General features: G+C 32.0%; 1 protein-coding gene and 1 long non-coding RNA gene across 7 annotated transcripts; one reads left to right on the top strand and one right to left on the bottom strand.

Moving 5' to 3' along the window:
* Positions 1 to 1,383: 1,383 nt before the first annotated feature.
* Positions 1,384 to 10,569, bottom strand: LOC108327128 (uncharacterized). Of its 5 annotated transcripts, none has more exons than XR_001832049.2 (7): positions 9,950 to 10,569; positions 9,350 to 9,446; positions 9,126 to 9,234; positions 7,378 to 7,475; positions 7,241 to 7,289; positions 3,397 to 3,478; positions 1,384 to 1,819 (listed from the first exon to the last, which is right to left on the bottom strand). It is a non-coding gene; the product is annotated as an uncharacterized LOC108327128 (long non-coding RNA). The 5 variants fall into 5 exon arrangements; XR_001832048.2 differs by having other exon boundaries at positions 1,384 to 3,478; positions 9,950 to 10,053; positions 10,386 to 10,569; XR_001832047.2 differs by having other exon boundaries at positions 1,384 to 3,478.
* A 611-nt stretch (positions 10,570 to 11,180) lies between these two features.
* On the top strand, positions 11,181 to 19,603 carry LOC108327061 (COP9 signalosome complex subunit 7). 2 transcript variants are annotated; one of them, XM_017560752.2, is made up of 9 exons: positions 11,182 to 11,458; positions 11,962 to 12,037; positions 13,375 to 13,463; positions 15,389 to 15,478; positions 16,249 to 16,293; positions 16,408 to 16,478; positions 16,925 to 17,060; positions 18,594 to 18,652; positions 19,242 to 19,603. In XM_017560752.2, exons 1-9 carry the CDS (start codon positions 11,303 to 11,305, stop codon positions 19,261 to 19,263), a joined length of 744 nt encoding a protein of 247 aa, XP_017416241.1. In that variant the 5' UTR covers positions 11,182 to 11,302; the 3' UTR covers positions 19,264 to 19,603. The 2 variants fall into 2 exon arrangements, with proteins under 2 accessions (XP_052729655.1, XP_017416241.1); XM_052873695.1 differs by lacking the exons at positions 18,594 to 18,652; positions 19,242 to 19,603 and adding an exon at positions 17,182 to 18,574 and having other exon boundaries at positions 11,181 to 11,458.
* Positions 19,604 to 20,250: the final 647 nt, after the last annotated feature.

Here is a 20,250-nt window from a genome sequence, read left to right as displayed (position 1 = left end):
TTTTTCAAGTGGACATTGTTTTGATTCTGCTCATCCTTATTTTATGATATAAATAAGTAACGTATGCCTATCAAGAATGTTTTATTTTAAATTTGTAAACTATAATATATAAGATTTTTTTATGGACAATGTTAATAGTTAAGACTTTTTTTTTTTTGAGAAAATTAAGCTCAACTTCTTTTACCTTTCAAATCTATAAACCAATCTTATATAAGATTTGATTTGTGTAAAGTTCGAAAATACACATAACAAATTTAAATATCCTGCCATGTAAAAATTCTTATAATAGCATCATGTCAAAATTACATTCTATTCAGAATGAACATGTTTTCTTGTTTTTACCTACTTTAGCTTTAATGATTCAAATGTTACTTAATAATTATAAAATGAGGTGAAAAAAATAAAATAAAAAGATAATGTTTGAACAAGTATTATATGGGACACAGATTAGTATTTGTTTCATGCTAGCTGGTTTCGATGGAAACCCAAGAAAGAAAGATTGTATCAATTGAACAATAAAGCGTCCTGTCCCCTGTAATTGTTCTGCAACAATAAGCAATGCACCATCCAATTGTTATTGCTGTTAATAACTGCTAATAACGGTTTTCATCCTCTCTCTTTGAATGTAACTTACTATGTTGTCGTTTCATTTGCTAATAAATTGTTAAAAAAAAATGTTTTAGTCACGTTTTGTTGGGAAGGTAAAACATCATTTCAACCTCCAAATGTATGTTAGAGTTGCAGACTTATTTGTCGTATTAGAAACTTAAATTAAAATTCTCCTGAAATTATATAGTCTAATGTGTCAATGTCTACACATTGGGAACCAAAATAGTGTCTTATAAATATTATAGGTGAAAATCAAAGATATTTCACTATATTATTATTTAGTTATTTTTTTCAAGAATCATGTAAATATAAATTTAAAAAAACAGTAACAAACTAAATTTGTTCCAGTTTAGCCCAACTATGCACAATTTTGATAAAAGATTCAATCAAGATGGAACCAACACACTTTCCAAAAATTTGACCATATAATTTAACAACTCAAGCATTAATGCTTGAATAACTGTAATTATGTTATAATGAAAATAATATAAAATTATAACAATCAAGATATAAACAAGTATAATTTAATATAAATAACTAAATTATATTTCATAAAAAAATAGTAGTTATCAAAACAATTTATAACTGTGTACACTTTTTATCTTTATTAAAAAAAATTTAAGAAACTTAAAAGGTTAAAAAAATATACTCCTTCTGAACCAGCTTTTCATTCTGGTTTTGGACTACCCCTTCTTTACTGAGAGTTTTGGAGTTAACATACTGATGATCAAAGTAGTTTAAGATTTTAAAAGCAATACAAAGCATAGAAAAAATTGCTCAAAAGCAAAAACATTACACACTATTTTCGTATTTGTTCCACATGGACATCCCCACACAGGCCTAGAGTATGACTTTAACAGTTGGTGCTGTGTGGACACCACCACGTTTTCTTTACTATACAGTTATCAGAAAATATAAAGTATATGTGTTTTGCATCAAATAAACAATATCTGAAGGGATCTATACAAAAATACTAATTACTCAAATAGTTGAATTCTGATACAATAACTAACAAGTTGATCAGAAAACCTTTTTGCCAGACAACATACCAGTGAGCTGGCACCTGCCACCGTGATACCTGGACTGTATTAAGAGTTACAGTCACCACAAGAGAAATATAATATAAATATATGTGTTGTATCCTCGTTTTTCATGAGGAAGGAAACCTACTTTTGTTGTCATTAACAAAACCAAAATACCCAAATAGACCCTGCATCATGGATGAAAGGTGAAAGTCAGTCAATGCTTGTCCAGTGTAGCTCTAAAAAACTTAGAGTACCATATTATATTTTTAGTTTGGAATCATCTTCAGAAACAGACTCCAATTCCCACCCCAGCACATCCTTTTTTTCCTATTAAAATTTTCTATTCACTCATCATCATCATCATCATCATCATAATCATCTTAATCTAAGACTGCTAGAAATGGTTCAGTAAAAGTGATTTGGTCTCTAATTTCAATCCAGGAGGGAAAGATATTACCCATGGTCCATTTGTTTCGGTATTGATTTAAATGACATGCTGCCCTATTACGTTTCCATACTAATATGCTCTATTATAAATTTACTATTTACTTTTCCTCTCTGATCAATGAATCTTAAAAAGAAGAAATAAAAACAAACAGTTCACTTCCCACTTAAAATGAGAGATGATTAACTCTGGCCTAGATTCCCCACTCAGGGCCCCAGTAATTGTGTGCAACAGAATTCATACATTTTTTATAGCAAACAATTAACAACAGAACATTTATAAAAAGCTGACTTTCCTGCATCATATACCACTCTTCAAATTCATCAAACAATTCCATCCATTCAATCCTAAACAGTAAAGTTCTAACACTTAGTATCTTTTAACAAAATTTACAAGAAAGAAACAGGCTACCAACCATAAAGTAGATAGAAAGAGGAGAGGTGATAGAAGATCAGGGAAAAACTGCCTTACATATGAAGATATGAACTTTAGTATCCTGCCGTTCCATCATATGGCAATCATAAGATATAGATAGAACATAGTACCTTGAACAGATTAAAATGCTGATAGGAATACAAAACCAGGCAAAATTCTTCTTTAAAAGAGAAGCCAAGAGATAGAAGAAAAATCAAATATTACTGAAGCTTATTTAGGCAGAGTTGATGAGGGACCACCACCCTCCCAACCAAAGAAATTTGGTTATTTTCATCATTATGTTTGTTCACCATGACTTTAAAAAAGATATTGCCCAATCCAAAGAATATTTTTGTTCTGAACAGTTTATCATTGTACTCTTAGTCTAGTCAGACACAACAGAAAGGACCATGATGGCTACACAAGAATACCATAAATTTGTTTTACGAATGTTATTCTTTAACTTTTGCAGGCCGCAAGGCTATTGCTAAGATAATTCTACTGTTATTAATCAGTAATTTTTATCATTAAAACACCAGAAAACACTAACAATTGTAAATTTTATAGACAAACTTCCAGATCTAATTCATCCCAGGCAACAGACATCTGATACCGAGAAAAATTAAAATAGTATTACTTACGAAGTAGAATAAATACACACTAAGACTACATGATGAACCATTTCTGATATTGATAATCGTTATGATAGCAAGAGTTGCAAAAGTCTCAACCATTTCTAGTTTAGTCTAGTAAGTTCTAAGACTATTCATGCCTAGATGACCCATTTATCATCATTTAGACGTTTTTTCCAGAATTGTAAATTGAATAACCAATCAGATGCACTGTAATAAGTTTAAAAAATTAAAAAAAAGGACCCTTTCTAGAAAAATTTACACTGTATACCTGCCCCATCCTTGGTCTAGAAATTATTTTTCCTTTGCAAGTAACCTTGGTGTAGAATGCCCAACAGAGCACAACCTCAACTCTGGTGCAAAACAAGAAAGTCAAGTCATATTACAGTATCATATGCATTGACGATCATACTATCTATGGAAATATCAACCAACGCATGAATGTATTTAGAACACACTTTTATGCACTTGAGATAAATATATATATCTCAAATAAACGGTTCATTTATCCACTCAGAAACCAACTTTTTTCCACAAATGCATGTATGTCTGTCCATTATAGGATAAGTAAGAGCAAAAGATTAAATCAAATTTAAACCAATAAAATATACAACGGCAGCAGTTATCATTTTACAGTCTGTTCTTACAGTAAAACGAGACATTTTTGTTGAAGCAATTCTTCTAGTCACATTGAAAAATTATGTCAAACATTTGTAGAAAGTATGCATAAATAATGTATTACATTCTTTCTTATCCATGAAAAGTACAATGTTTATTGACCAAAATATGCATAAATAATGTATTATCAACCCTCAACCTAAAACTCAAGGTATAGTGATGGTTATAAGCAAATAAATTCTCCACTCAAAAAGTTTATGAGCCTCACTTCGCATAATACAACACAACACATGTTGTATTCCCTTGTAGATGATTTTGTAACCAAGATTATTAAACTTGAGAGTCTATGTAGAGGAGTAAGAGTCTACATAACATGAAAAATAAGTATGATGCCATCCTAATTCAACATTTCAAAACGAGTTGAAAAATGCAGCAGCTTGAGCATCAACTTTTTCTTTATCCCCTTTTGTACAATTGATTTAAAGTAGGTTGAATGCCATCAGTAGATTTTCCTTTCCTTATTTTTGAACCTCTTACTACTAGTTTGAGTTCTTGAACAATGTTTATAGGCCAAAATATTCATAAATAATGTATTATCAACCCTCAACCTAAAACTCAAGGTATAGTGATGGTTATAAGCAAATAAATTCTCCACTCAAAAAGTTTATGAGGCTCACTTCACATGATGTGACACGGCACATGTTGTATTCCCTTGTAGATGATTTCGTAACCAAGATTATCAAACTTGAGAGTCTATGTAGACTCATGGGAGCGATATAGACTAGTAAGAGTCTGCATAACATGAAAAATAAGTATGATGCACATTGGAAGTCCCACATCGACTAGAGATAAGGCCAATTTAGAGTATATAAGTGGGTGCAAACCTCACCTTACAAGCCGGTTTTGTGGGGTTGAGTTAGGCTTAAAGTCCACTTCTTAAAATGGTATCAGAACTATGGTTAGAGTCTATCCTAGCGATATTTGTTGTTTTTTGGGCATATTGTTCCACTTGCTATCAGGCCGCTATCGGACCACCCATTAATGTCTAGTCTCACGCTCGAGATGTATATACCTCGACGTGAGGGGGTGTGTTGGAAGTCTTACATCGACTAGAGATAAGGCCAATTTAGAGTATATAAGTGGGTGCAAACCTCACCTTAAAAGCCGGTTTTGTGGGGTTGAGTTCGGTTTAAAGTCCACTTCTTAACAATGCCATCCTAATTCAACATTTCAAAACATGTGTTGAAAAATGAAGCAGCTTCAGCATCAACTTTTTCTTTATCCCCTTTTGTACAATTGATTTAAAGTAGATTGAATGCCATCAGTACATTTTCCTTTCCTTAATTTTTAACATCTTACTACTACTTTGAGTGGTATCCCTTTCAACTTACTCATCATCAAACCCTTCAATGTTATTCAACCTACTTTCTTCATTGATTTAGCTTTTGCCACAACTTTCATCATTACAATTTCAAGTTCTCGTGACACCAAGGCACAAGGTTCAAACTCATAATCAATACTGACAAGATGATGCTTGAATTTGAAAATTCCCCCACTGAATGTCTTTAAACAATAATTACATTAACATTTTTTCCATTGCCCAAAACATCTATTCCATGTTTTCTCTCATCCTATTTCCTACAACATATTTACTTCTAGGTCTAGGTGAGGTTGCATCAATATTGACATCAGAAGAATATAAACAAGTCCTACTTTCAGTCATTTTGAAATTTTTGCAACTAAGCACGAAATAAATAAAAAAACTTTAAGAACAAAACAGATCCAACATAAAGAAAAATAAGTAAAAACAGAGGAAAAAACAGTTAACTTAGTTGAATGTTAGTGTAACAAATTTCAAGGTAGCTGAATAATTATTGATGCAAAATCGAGAGAATATTCAATGCAGCTGCATATTACCTTAACCCCCTATTTGCACTATGAACATAATTTCAGAAATGGTGCTCTAAGGGTAAAAGAAGGGCTGTATATATGCAGATGAGAAGATTGATCAAGGATGTTGCATAAAGGAAAAAAGTTAATTTGCAACTTATTGACTTTCATTATGCTAGAGGACTTTCTTCTATGGAAAATACAAATGATTGTAAGAAAGTTATGCTTCCTAGAGGATGGTGGGAGATCTTTGGAGATGAAACTCCAGAGTTGAAGAGATTTGTTGTTCTAGTTTTGAACTTGACTTGCAATTCTTTTGGGCTGATGGTGAGACATAGGGAGGACCGTTATTTAGTTTGGAGAAAGATATTGAAGCTACACTCAAGAAATATGAGAAAATGAGTGATAACTGAAGATGATGATAATGTTGAGGTTGAAGAAGTTGACGGTCAAGGTGATGGAGGAAATGTTGACAGCTGATCAAGTTCGAGTGATCCAACTCCACATGCATTTGATCTTGATATCATTGTTTTTTAAGCCAATGCCGATGATGCACACTTATCATCAAAGGAAGAGCTTGATGGTGATGAAGATTATGATGATCTTGGAGATGATGTCATTAGAGGATTGGAGACAAAATCTTGAAGATGCTTTTTAACTTAGTTATTTAATAGTATGGTCGTGAGAATTTATGTTTTGCAACTATACAAACATATCTATTTGGTGTAGATTAAACTTATATAATAGTCATGTCTACTAAATTTTGTTACTAGAGTTATGGAACTACTTTTACTGCTTTGATTAATTATGGAGTTGAAATTTTGATTAATTATTGTAGTGAATTTATTCTTTGATATGATGTAGTGACTTACGAGTCTCCGAGTTGGGCCTCATATGACAACCGGGTGAGGTGGGAACAAGTTTCATCAATTAAGGATATGATAAGACAAAAAGTATCTAGGGGATATGAGAAAACTTTTCATATATTGAATTAGTCGAACCATTGATATATGAGAAAACTTTACAGATACATTCACCCGCCCATACACACACAAATCGGATATTACTCATATCCAGTACCCAATAATTCGGGGATTTCCGTCAAAACGGAGATGGATTCGAAAAATACTCACGAGGACGGGTCTATTTGCCGTCCCTAGCTCTACGGGTCAAGTCTATAAAGCTCTCATGAGCCTATCTATTTAGATTTTCACGTCTGATAACCATGGTATAGATCATAAAACCCAAAACATTACATAAGTGCCATTGTTCGAATGGAAAGAATCCTGGGGATTAAAAGAAACACGTTCTAGAGAAACTAAAATCAAAATATTCAAATGAAAAGAAGATTCACTTAACATAGCATTATGGGCAAAAAATAGTATAATGAACAAAATAGGGACAGCAATTAGAAAAATAGACACGTCCAATTCATGGGTAATCTGACATAAAATGCAAAGCACATATGGCTGTCTGTATGTGCGTATTTAAGTGAGACAAGAAATTCCACTTTTGAGATCAGACATTTCCAATGTACGGGTAATCTCAAACGAGCCAAATGAAATCTAAAAATCAGACATTATAAAACAATTCTTTTACAGACATACCTCTAAATTCCGTATCATTTGTTCTCCAAAAGCATCATCTGGGTGGGATCTGTTAGCAAAAAGAATCATATAATGCCAAGAAGATCGTACTTCATTCATCTAAAAGAAGTAGGAACAGAAATTTTGAAGGCTCTAACCTACTCATACAAAAAAAATATTGCTGCAGAAAAAGTTTAGGAAGCCCAACCAACAATTGCACGAGTTGAATCAGGATCCAAGTTGATCAGAACACATTCTACAATTATAAAAGTTGGCAGACAGATAAAAATATCAGAATGAATCAATTTATCATGCTTTGGTCAAGAAAGATACGAAGTTAATTTAAATTAAACCAAATATACATCCACCCTTATATACAGGGAGATGGGATCATCATTCTCAAATAGTAACGATAATAGAATTACTACTCATATTCACCTTCATTTTTTTTTTTGTGTGAGCACACATAAATATACAAAGACAAGGAAAATTAAGAATTCTTACGCTCAAACTTGGTTTATTCTGCTCATTTCCATTTGTTAAATGTCAAAACATGTGAAAGGGAATAAGTTATCACTTTCCAATAATAAAATTGAGATGTATTGTTTTCAAAGTGATTTTAAAACGTCAGTTCCATACTCTATTGTAAGCTGTGTAAATAAACACATATTGCTGTTGCTGTCCAATTATTAAATTCAGAATTATTGCCATTAATGAAAATTACAACACATGAAATTAACAAGAGAAGAACAGAAGAAGCACATGATAAAATATCACTAATGCCTTTAAAACCTTTTTTTGAATTAGAACTTCCAAAGGTGGCTGATACCTCCAAATAAATAAATTATTTATGAATGGTAATAGAATTCAGAATTGTACAGAAGAGAATGAGAGATAGAAGGAGAGGTGACAGAATTGTAAACATCTTAACAAGAGGATAAAGCAAAGGAAAAAATGGCCTAAGGCTCTAATCAAGCCCCGAATCAAATTATTTTGCATTGATAGTACGCATGGGTAAAGAAGGAAACATTTTTCCTCACCAACAGGCAACGATAAACCTACAACAGTGTGAATAAAAATAATAAGAAAAATTTTGCAGAGAAGCTTCAGACAGTGCAACGGATTCACCTTAGGTGAAAAAGTATGAGTTTGTTCTACAATCAGTACAGTACCTATACAAGGACACAACAGAAAATATGTCCAAACTACCTTCGGTGCCATTAGAACAAACAGGAAAAACAAAGAGAATAACATCAGAGCCAGGAGAGAATGCCAAAATCTTAGTCATAAAAGCTGGAATGGATGCTGGATATAATCTTACATAACTACATACCTAACAACAATACCCTTATGTCACTAATTCAAATTTTCCAGCACTAACTAGTCACAAATAAGAAGAGACAGGTCCAAAAGCCATAAATTTGTAAACAAGCAATTAGTAGCTCAGCAATATTAATCAACCACAATTCCACATTCATGCACTGATGCACCTAATCCATTGTCCACGTTCCTTAAAATTAAGTAATTAATGCACACAGTGTAGAGAGGAAGTTATATTCCACCTCCAAAAGAAAAAAAAAACTCAGCTAAAAACACATTCGTTGGTTGAGAACTTTCAAATTAGTCCTTGCTCCTAATCTCCTTGTCCCGTGTTGCACAAGGTATGATATTCTGTCTCTTAAAGATTAAGATTAGAAAGGCAGCAGGCCTTTAGCACAGGAGAACAAACAGGTACAAAAAGGAAAAGTGCACTCATAGCATGTTAGAACATAAAATAAGATTTTAACAAGATTTAAATGCAATTCACTCAATCCACATGTCTCCAAAACATAGCAAACCTATAATTTTAAAGGTACAAGCAAATTAGCTCTTAAACAGAACTTGTGAAGTACTTAAAAGAACTCACAAGATGGCACGTGCAACTGAAAATATGTTGCATAAAAGCCTGCTCCGAGTGATAATATCTGCTTCTTTACAGGGGCATCTTCATCTGATTTCTTCTCTACATCAAGAAACTGAAACAGAAGTTTCCAAATAACAGCCCAACGAGCAAAGTAATATAGTCACAAACAATACAAAAGCACCAACAAACTACTAAGTTGAAGAGCAGGAACTTAAACAATTCAATACCTTCAAGAACACAAGTCCCACCTCAATTAATAATTGGAGTTTCTCACAAATAAATGAATGTAGTCATCTTTCATGTATCCCTTTTTGCACACATAACCTACAGCCAGTTTATACAGATGAAATAGTTATCATACAATACTAATGGTTAACAACATTGCAATTCATTTAAAATCTGAATTCAATAGTGACCAAAAATGAGAAAAAAAAAATTCAAGTATTAAAGTTATCTGAACCAATGTCACATGTCCATAGTACATGACTTTTACCATTAACGAACAGGAGGGTAAACATAATCAGATTGCTATTTGGGATCAACATTCATTTAGAATTGGATCAGTATGCATGAGCTCCAATCAATATTCGTATGAGGTGAAAAACAATTGGATAGTCAACCAAGAAAATAAATTTATCCAATCAATGTTTTTTCAAAAACATGTTTTAATTTCTGAGCATGGCATCATGGCATGTCGTGCATGAATAATCAACATTCTCTTTTACATACAATACAGAGTTACATTTCATCAGAAACCAAAAGCATTTTATGCCTCTAAAGAACCATTCAGTAATAATGAGACAAGATTCAGCCAGATTAGTGCTTACGCTTATTCACATTAGAATCCTCCAAAGGAACCATCTAGATTAACCTTCTATAACATCCATCTTGCCAGGTCTGAATGCAACCTTAACACCTCTGACAAGCCAATCTAGAGAAAGCAAACAATGCCAAAAACCAAGAAGTAGAAGAAAATATTTACACACAACGAATTAAAATTTCAGAGAGAATAGATGATGGAAAACTCATTAGTTTTAGAATCTAAACACCGGCAAAAAAAAAAGTGGGAAGGATGGAGCAATTCTAATAAACCGACAAAAACGTAATAAAATATCATATTCGTATGTCATTTTTTCGCGGGAAAAACACGCTTAGAAAAACAAAACAGCTTCTAGATAAACCCGTTCCTAATTCACCAATTAAAAAGCCTGCATATGCATTGGTCTTAGGCAAAAAAAGAAAGAGAAAAGGAGATGGGCGAACAATGTGCTGCCGGAGGCGTCATCGTTGGTGGCTTGCACCGCTTCACTGTTGCTTTGTGAATCGTGCATCAAAGTTGATCGATCCTGTTAGGTTTCGGAATGCAAAGGGAATCACAACAACCCAACCGGATTCTGGCGCCGGGAGAAAAAAACCACGTTGGTTATGCAACTACAAAATAAATCAATAAAGCGCATTTTCCTTCTAAATCAATAAATATATAAATATTTATATGTATATAATTATGATAAATAGATATTTTAAATTTAAAATATATGTTCTAATTAAGATTATGTTGTGTTCAAATTATTAAAATTAAAATTCATAACATTACTCGACACAACGATAGATTAACAAGAGACGTTTTAAGATTATTTTAAATTTATAAAAATTAGTATAGATCGCATCTGTTTATTTTTAAATCGAGATGAATAAACTGTAACAATTTGGGATTGAATTTACTCTCGATGTAAATTCCAAGGACATTGTCAAACAAATTTATAGATCAATTTATTTTGACAGTCGTGTACAAATTTTGCTTTAATAAATAAGTAAAAGTTTGGTTTTAATTTTTCTAAATATATATCAGTATTCAGATAATACTATTATACTAGATTTTTTTTTTCTGATACGATTATACTAGACGGCTTTACATAAATAATTTTGACATAAAAAATACTTTATTTTAAAAAAATATTTATAGAAAAGTTTATCTTATCATACTCTTAAAACATTCAGTTATTTTAAAATACACATTTTAAGCAATTTTATACATCTTGAATAAAAAAGTATTTTGAACTTCATTAAATACGGTTTTGTTTTCACTTCCAGAGTTAAGAACGAGCAAACTCCTCGTTCTGCCATTACTCTTCGAAATTCAAATTCGAAACGGAAGCAAATCGAATTGATTTTGTAGGAAGATGGAGCAGATGCAATCGCAAGCTATGGAACACTTCGTGATTAAAACCATTTCTTCCTTCAGCGCTAACGTCCTAGCTTCCGTTCTTGTAGAAGCCACTTCTCACCGCAACCTCTTCATTTTCTCAGATTTTTTCTCCCTCTCATCTCTTCAGCAGGTTCTTCACTATTTTTCTCCGCACTGTTTGCTTCTAAAAGTGATAGTTGTCGATTTGTGAAGGGAACTGGAAAAGCAGGACTGACTTCATAATTCTCTGGTGTTTTTTTATTGATTTAAGGCGATCGCGTTCACTGTGATTATGTTGCATTTTATGGCTAGTACTTTAAATAATAATAATACGAATAATTATTCTTGTTGTTATTATTATAAAGGCAGTATTTAGTTTAGGCGATTGCCATTTTTTGTGGTAATATGAAAATTTGTGAGATTAGCTCCAAATTGATCGTGTATTCCTGTTTTATGGCGAACATTTTTAATTACTATTATTATTATATAAATAAATGCATAATTTATTTTAGGGAATTTCTGTTGTCCATATTTTTTAGGTAATATGAAAATTGTGAGTAACATGAGAATGCTGTTTTCGCCATTTTTTTTCCCTGTGAAATAGTTCCTAGCTATATGTCCTGCTGTAATTTTTTCACTCGTGATTTCTTGCAGCTTAAAGCAACTGAGAACTGTGTTTATCTTGATATGCTTCAGTTGTTTGCATATGGAACATGGAGTGATTACAAGAGTAAGCCTATGGATTTACTCTTATATTATTTTTTCCCCTCCCTACATTTATGATGGGTATTTGCCTTCCTTCGTTGTTTGTTTTTCTTTTCCAACAGTAGTATGTTGTTGAGGTGTCAGATCAAATTGTAGCATCCATCTTTTACTATTTGATGAATCTTCATGGAGAATAATGAATTTTGGATTTATAATTCTTAATGTAAACACTGGACGTTGGCGACTTGAGATGGAAAGTTGGAACTTTTATGAGACTATATGAAAGGGTGATTGAAAAATAAAGAAAGCAAACGACGACTCATATGTTGACAACCAGTATTAGTGATATTACCACTTATTTAATTACTTGTCATTATTTTTAGACGTTTATTTCATTGTTTTAGAATTTCTCCTTTTTGTATTTTTATTTATAGTGTATTTGAAATTGTCCTACTTTCGGTTAGTTAATGTTTATTACCCTTGCTATATTGGTAGTTCTTTTTGCCGTAAACAAATCTGCAGGACAATTTAGTTGTTAGTATATATTGCAGTTTTTTAACGTCATTGCCATGTTTCTGGAATTGGCGTAGCACCATCAAATATGATGAGGTGGATTTTTTATTTTTTACGTATTTCCTTGAACTCCTATTCGTTAAAATCACTAGTTTCTTAAGTAATGCGTTCTAATAGGCTTAGTTAAGTTTTAAGTTCTAATTTTTTGGTAAATTTAGATATTTTTAATTGAGTCCCTTTTATTTATTGTATATTCAAAAGGTTTATATTTTTTAATTGAGTCCCTTTTATCTTGTCCCATTATCGTGCTATCTATTTCCTATAAGAAATGTGAGATTTTGTGATTAATAAAGCAAACAATATTGTGATTAGTGTAGACCGACAAAAGACTTTTATTGTTTTAATATTGTTTTATATTAATCACAAAAACCTCACATCTTTTAAAACATGGAAATAAGGAAATAAGATGACTTGACAAAATAACTAATTAATGAAAAAATTAAACAACAAAAACTCGATTAAAAAGTATAAAAATTTTGAGTACTCATTTGAAAAAATTTAATAAGTCATCTAAATATAATGTATGTGTGCTGCAACAGAAGCATATTTTTCATTTTGTGATTTGTCAGTCATAGCTCATTATTACTGTGCTAAGCTTGATGTATCCTGCATATAAGAAGCCTTTATACACGTCGTATTAGTTTCTACTTTGTGGTTTGCAAGGAAAACTCGTACATTTATCCTCATGTAATGATTTTTGTTATTTTGTTTTAGCATCTCTGTTTCCTTATTAACTTATAAGTAAAAATAAAATAATAGTGTTTATTAAAATGTTTAAGTGGCTCGTAGATAATGCTGGTCGTCTTCCGCAATTGATGCCTGATCAGATCCTCAAGCTTAAGCAACTCACTGTTCTTACACTGGCTAGCACGTACGAGGTATTCTTTCTTTTGTTTCTGGATCTGTGGGATATACGAGGTATTACCTATTAAACCCACTGTTATTGGCTATCTTGTGTTACTATTTTTCTTTACATTGTTATTGGAGGTGATCACTTAACCATTATAATGTGAGAATGAGTGGTACGTGACCTACTCTACTCCAGATGACTTGGCTTATTGTTGTAAGTAATGTTATCAATGGAAGGTCACATATATATTTAGGTTAAGAAATGAATTATTTCTACTGTGTCTGCCTTGTGATTCTCCATCCCCCACGCCTTCCCAGTAGTGTGCTAGGTCCTGAATTTAGGTGCTTATGCACTGATGGTTATAATGGTTGTTTAGTTCCCATATCAATGTGGGGGACTTGATAATGCTGTCATGCTTTAATTTCTGTATTCTATTTGTTACGTTCTGGCAGACCTTTTTAATCTTCGTCATTCATTTTGATATATTGGATTTGCTAGACAATTGACCAATGTGCGTACAACACAGTTACTTGTAGTTCTTACATCTTGTGCTCTTTGCAATACTCGCCTATTTTAATGGTGCTCTCCAGTTACCCTTAGATCGTTATGTGGTTAGGTTTTGTGATAGATAAAGTAGGTCAAACTACGGTAAACAAGTTTAAAAAAAAGAAACGGGCTAAAATTCATATTCATTCTTGATGCTCCTATATTTAACAGGTGTTCAAATGGAGAATTTTACAATTTTAAAAGGTTAAAAAAGTTCTAACACATTATTTTTCAATTGGTTTCATTTCAAATTTATTGAGTTTTAATTTTATTTTTTGAATTAAGTATTTCAGTTTCTATCAAAAACAAAATTATCAAATTAAAAACCAAATAATACTAGTGACAAAAAATAATCATTATAAACTCCAACAGCAAAAATTTGGCTGACATCCAACAAAAAATAGCTTCACCAACACTGGTCAAGAAGATTCTATTAACAAATATCCTTTGCCTACATTATTGGAAGATAAATAATCTCAAGCTCAACAGCAAAAATGACCCCTAATAACGTTGACTAAAAACTTTGACTTGCATTAGCCAAAGGTGCTAAAAAAAGCCTTGGCTGACATCGACAGAAAAAATAATGCAGCCATTGTGGGTCAAGAAAACCCTGATGATGTTGGTCAAAAAATAATCAAGACCTACTTTTTAGTAAAGTTGATAAAATCCCAGTTAACTTTGATAAACTTTGATTGAAAATAATCCCAGTTAACATCAACCAAGACAATTATTTGGCCACACGAAAAATACTCTTGATGTTGACAAAGAAAACACTCACTAATGTTAGCTAGTAAATAATACTGAGCAAAAGAGTAACCTCGGCAATGGTGGCTGAAGAATATCCATGATCATGTTCAACATGAAATAAACACCCACCAAAAAAATATTTAAAAAATAGATGTCGAGGAATTTACCTTGACTAAGCTAACAGCATCTTGACTGAACTTAAGCTGACATGTACTAAGCTTCTTATAGCAAGGAAGACCCAACGGTCCTATAATATGTGCTACACTTGTACCATGCAGATTACTACTCAATTATCCCTTTATCAAAGAGGGCTTTTGGGCATGTCTGTGTCCTTTGAGGGCTTGCTATCATTTTGTTCATGATTCGTCCATGGTGTTTTGCTGTAGGACTATTTGAGAAATCAGCTTTCTCTTCTTTGGAGGATATATTCTTTTTAATTACACTTGGAGAATATCTTATCCTCCCTTTAGTCCTCTGTAAACTTATAAAAAATGGATCCAACTCTTGGAATCTATTTCTTGATTGTGTAGGATTGTTTAATCGATGTCATCATTTTAAATTGTCATCTCTGTCTCATAGAACATGAGTAACTTTCTGACAACTTTTGCTTTTTTGACATTTGTAATCAAATTCTGTAAGTGTGTGTTTATTTTTCTTTAGGTACTACCGTATGACCAGCTGATGCAGGAGTTAGATGTGACAAATGTTAGTGAACTTCAAGATTTTCTGATTGATGAATGCATGTACTCGGTAGGCATCATTCTCTTCAAGATAATATATTTCTGCTCAAACTCAAATGTGGTAATATTAAGGGGATGTGAATTTCCGCAATTATTATTAATATTTTTATGATTATTTATTCATTGCTATTATAATAAAACAATTCATTAGAAGAGGGAGAGGATTTCGGGGGTATAATAACATCAAATCTTTCTACTGGAAAAAGGAGAGAGTATAATACATCCACTACAGTGTTATTTAATTCTTGTGCAAGAAAACATCAGCAAAAACCGTAGTAAGTTTCATAAATCACATACAATCTGTTAAAGGAACTAATTGAGACGTTTGGGTATTATTCTTTGCAAGATCTTTTTTGGTACATTTGTATAAGATCTTTGCATATAAAGGGAATAATTTATTTTAATATAAATTAGTGTTACAATCCAAGCAACAGCTACTAGGGGATCTGAGGACATTGTTGCAATGGTTATGTGATTGATCTATTTTATACTGTTAATGCATAGAGATAGATTGCATCGAAATGGTCTTCCTTCCCCCTTTTTTTTGTTTTATAATGTTCATTCAGTCCTCTGCTAATCCTTTAATTCTCTTCTGCTACAATGATAAATTGCATTATAAATGTGAAATAAATATATTCATCATTAATTATGTTACCTTTTTTTCTGCTAATTTTTAATATTATCTGTTGGCTTGTGCTATTTTCTTTTATAACATTTTCTGACTAGTCATTCAGCAGAAGATGTAAGATAGTCATTAATAAGCTTTATGGATTTCATCAGGGACTGGTAAGAGGAAAGCTGGATCATCTGCGACAATGCTTTGTGGTCCTAGCCAATCGTTATCTATTATTTTCTAAAAATTTCACTTTTGCTCCCTTCTGCCTTTTAATTTAACAAGTTCCCTATAGGAATTTAGTTGACTTTTTAGGACCATTTCAGGTCCAGTTTGCAGCATGTAGAGACTTGAGTCCTGCTAACCTTGGGAGTATGATACAGACACTCTCCAACTGGTGATGCATTTTTTTTAAAGTAGGAGATTGAATTTGATCATATGCCTGATTATTAGTAATTGAATTGCCTCATCTGATGGTAACCATGGTTAGTAAGACTTGATAGTGGTAATATCAATGCAAAGCTGTAATTTCACTGCCTTGTTATTTCGGAATATTGAATTTTTGGAGTCTGGCCTCTTTTGAAAATAGGCCGTATTATAGTTTTCTCAGCATTCAAGATATGTTGAAGTTAGTTTGAACTTCCAGTTATCAACATATCTCAAATTTTGTATTTTATAGAAAGCTTTTTGATTCTTAGGTTTTTACTTACCATTTTTGTTTGTCTTGTTCATGGTTCAGAACTTTTCAAAACGGTAATTATGTACGTTCTGCTAATGTTTAGAATGTGATAGACTTCCTCTCCTGAATACTACTGAAATATAATTTATGACTGGGAAACATAGGTTGTCTGCATCAGAAAATCTTCTTGTTGTACTTCAAGAGGAAATAATATTGACTGATGCTAGGCATGAAATTGAGAAACTGAAAAAGAAGTGTGTGGAACAGAATCTACAAGAAGTAAAGAATAATCTTGTAAAGGTCAGTTGAGTTTATTTTCATCCTTTCTTTTCTCAGCATCCGCCCCCTCCCTGATACAGATGAGAAAATGTCCAATAAATTATTCCTTACATGTAATTTTGATCTTGTATATAACTTGTAGGCCGTTCCCATAACTGATTATGTATCCTGTGGGAAGCAGGATAAGTTGTGTAAAGGGTTTGTTCTGGATAACGTCCTTGCTTTAATTTAAAACTCAATTAGCAAACTTAGGGTCAAACCTTGAAAGTGTAATACCCACAATTGCATTCTATAATTTTCTCCCATTTTTATTCTGGTGATTGCCTAGAAGTTTCATGTGAGATCATGATACATCTTTTTCTCATTATGGCTGATTGTAAGTACCTATTTTGGGCATTCATTGGTGGAATTCTGACAGAACTGGATCAGAATTAGTAAGAAAAACGGAAATCTAATTCAAATCAATCCTCACACTGTAGCTCAATAGTAGGTGGATTCATAAACGGAAATGGTTATAACAAATTGCTGAAAACAAATATATATATATCTCAAGTATTCTCTTCCTTACCTATATTTTCCTACCCTCTATATCACCAATATTTGCCCACTAAACAGTTGCAACTATTTTAATAAATCCTTACGACTCTCATCTTCTGTTACCAGTCTTTCTCTTTTTGATATAAACCTTCTGAATGGCTGATTTACTAACACGGTCTTTATGTTTGAATGGAACCAGTAAGTATCTGTTAAATATTACAAAAAATTTGTACAGAATTTTTTATCTAAGGAGAAAAACTCAATTTCTTTATTAACTGATAAAAAACAACTAATTGGTTTTGTTTATTGGATTTGATACTACTATTTCTCACTTTGGACAGGACTCTGTAAAAACTAATTTAGTAATCAAAATTGAACGCCCGGATTTGAGAAAAACGATATCGCTCTGCTGATTTAATTTAGTTTTATTAGGTTGGTCAGTCAGTTCCTTGAATCCCTCCACTGTATATTTTTTCTTTGCTGGATTAACCCCTCTAATGTATGCAGTTAGTTATATGGGATGGGGTAGTTTGGCTACTGGAAGATGTTTAAGAGGAAAAGCGTTTATTATTACGAGGGAGGGAAAAAAAATAGTCCCAGAAATATATTGCACTCTATATTTAAGATGATAACTGTCTGCATAAATATCGTATCCAACCTGCCCTTTTATCTCTATATTGACTTTAAATTTTGAGGGCAATTGTGTTGGGCAAGGATTTTGCGTTATACTTGTAATGAATAGAAAAAAACATTAAGGATTTGGAATTTCATTTGATAATAATATAAAACCTTGTCTGCTAGACACACTGATAATTTGCTGTTATAATTTATTGTGGGGATATAATGGTCGACATGTCTTTGTTACACTAAATGTATGAACCACAACTGCTTATCTGTTATAGCAGTTCAGTTTCCCTCTTGTATATATATATATATATATATATATATGGGCTCTTGAAGCTCCCATTTAAAGTGCGTTTCTTTCTCGTATTTTCTTTCATTGTACACTGTAAACAGGCCGGTGTTGATATTTGGAACCAAGAGGATAATGAAGGTCGCTGCCGACAGCCGAAGAGGTATTCTTAGACAACTTTGCGTATACCAGAGTCAGAGTATTTAATAAATGGATAAAATATGTTTTAAGTTAAATTTGGTCTCTAAGTTTCCGAATTTTAAAAACAGCGATTTTGGTCCTCGTATATTTGATAATCTGTGAATTTCCTACCGTCCATCTTTTAATGAACATAATGGATGAAGAACAAAATTCCCCTAAAAGGACCAAAATTATTACTTTTAACGTATAGAAACTTGGGTAAATTTGGATAAAAAATTGTACGACTCAAAAGTTGCACTTTGATTAAATGTATTAATTAAAAATTTGTTGTCTATAATCTAACTAGTCATGACATCACCTGACTGCAATACTAAAATATCTTCGGTTTTCACTGGCATATCATCTTTAATCTCCACATACAATATTTTATTAGAAGTTACAGACCCTTTCTCCCCCTTCCCTTTGCTTTTGACCTGCAAAGGAAAGCTGGATATGAATGTTTTCTGTAGCATATATTTAAAGCTAGAATGTAATTGACCTGAGCATTTTTTTTCTTAGATAAATAATTTTTTTCTCATATTGTATTACTATAAAGCTTGGGAAATTTGCAGGAAGCGGCATATAACGTTTTGAACATTGCAATGGTTGAAGACGTTAATTGGATTGGTGTTTTAGTAGCTTGCCTGACTTTTATTCTTGGCAAGGCTCAACTCACAGTATATCTTTTAGAGACAAGTATATCTCATCGATATTGAACTTGTCTATCACACCACAATAAGAGGCAAGAACAACGGAAAACCTGTTATTTCTGCAGTATTTTTTTTTTTTTTGATACTTATTGAGCCATTATAGTTGTCATACAGATGTATGGTGGTGTGGCCTTTTTTCTTTGTGTTTGTAAATGATATGTTGGTTTTGTTTGTACTGTGCCTCGTATGAACTAACTCCTTGTGTATGTGCATAATTTTCTTTAGTTTTTGTTCAAATACTAATTTTAGAGGATGGAAATGGGGGAAAATATGGAAAAATATGACCAATAAAAAAAGGAAAAATAAAAGACCAAAACAAGAGAAATTTATTTTATTTTCCTTTTAACAACTAACAAAGAGTATTGAGAATAGATTTAAAAAATATTTTTATCGAACACATTCTTTTTTGTTTTAGAAAATATAAACAATCAAACTAACAATCCCCATGTTAAATTATCTTTTTACAATGATAAGGAAGGTTGATTTTCCAAAATTCATAGAAAAATGTATTTTGAATGGTACCAAAATTCATAGGAACATTACAAAAAATGACAATATTTTCTTAAAAAATTAATGATTGATATATAATTTTGAGTTTTAAAAAAGACGTACTTAGTTTGTCTATTATTTAACCACATAACCTTTTATCATTTTAAACCTATAATTATGAATATTTTGAATAAAATATATGCTATATATTTATTAAATAAAGTTGAATTGTTTAAATTGAGCCGAGTCTTCTGGCTCTCTCACGATAGAGTAATGCTTTTAAAACTTCTTAAATAGTCAACATGTCTTAATTCATATTGAATAAGTAGTTTCATTTTTCAATATTTTCAAAAATATGTTTCTTATTAATAGTACTATAATT

The sequence above is a fragment of the Vigna angularis genome, chromosome 2 (genome assembly GCF_016808095.1).
Source record: "Vigna angularis cultivar LongXiaoDou No.4 chromosome 2, ASM1680809v1, whole genome shotgun sequence".
NCBI classification, from domain to species: domain Eukaryota; kingdom Viridiplantae; phylum Streptophyta; class Magnoliopsida; order Fabales; family Fabaceae; genus Vigna; species Vigna angularis.
The sequence above is the reverse complement of the archived record's forward strand: the minus strand, read 5'-3'. Positions and strand labels throughout refer to the sequence as shown.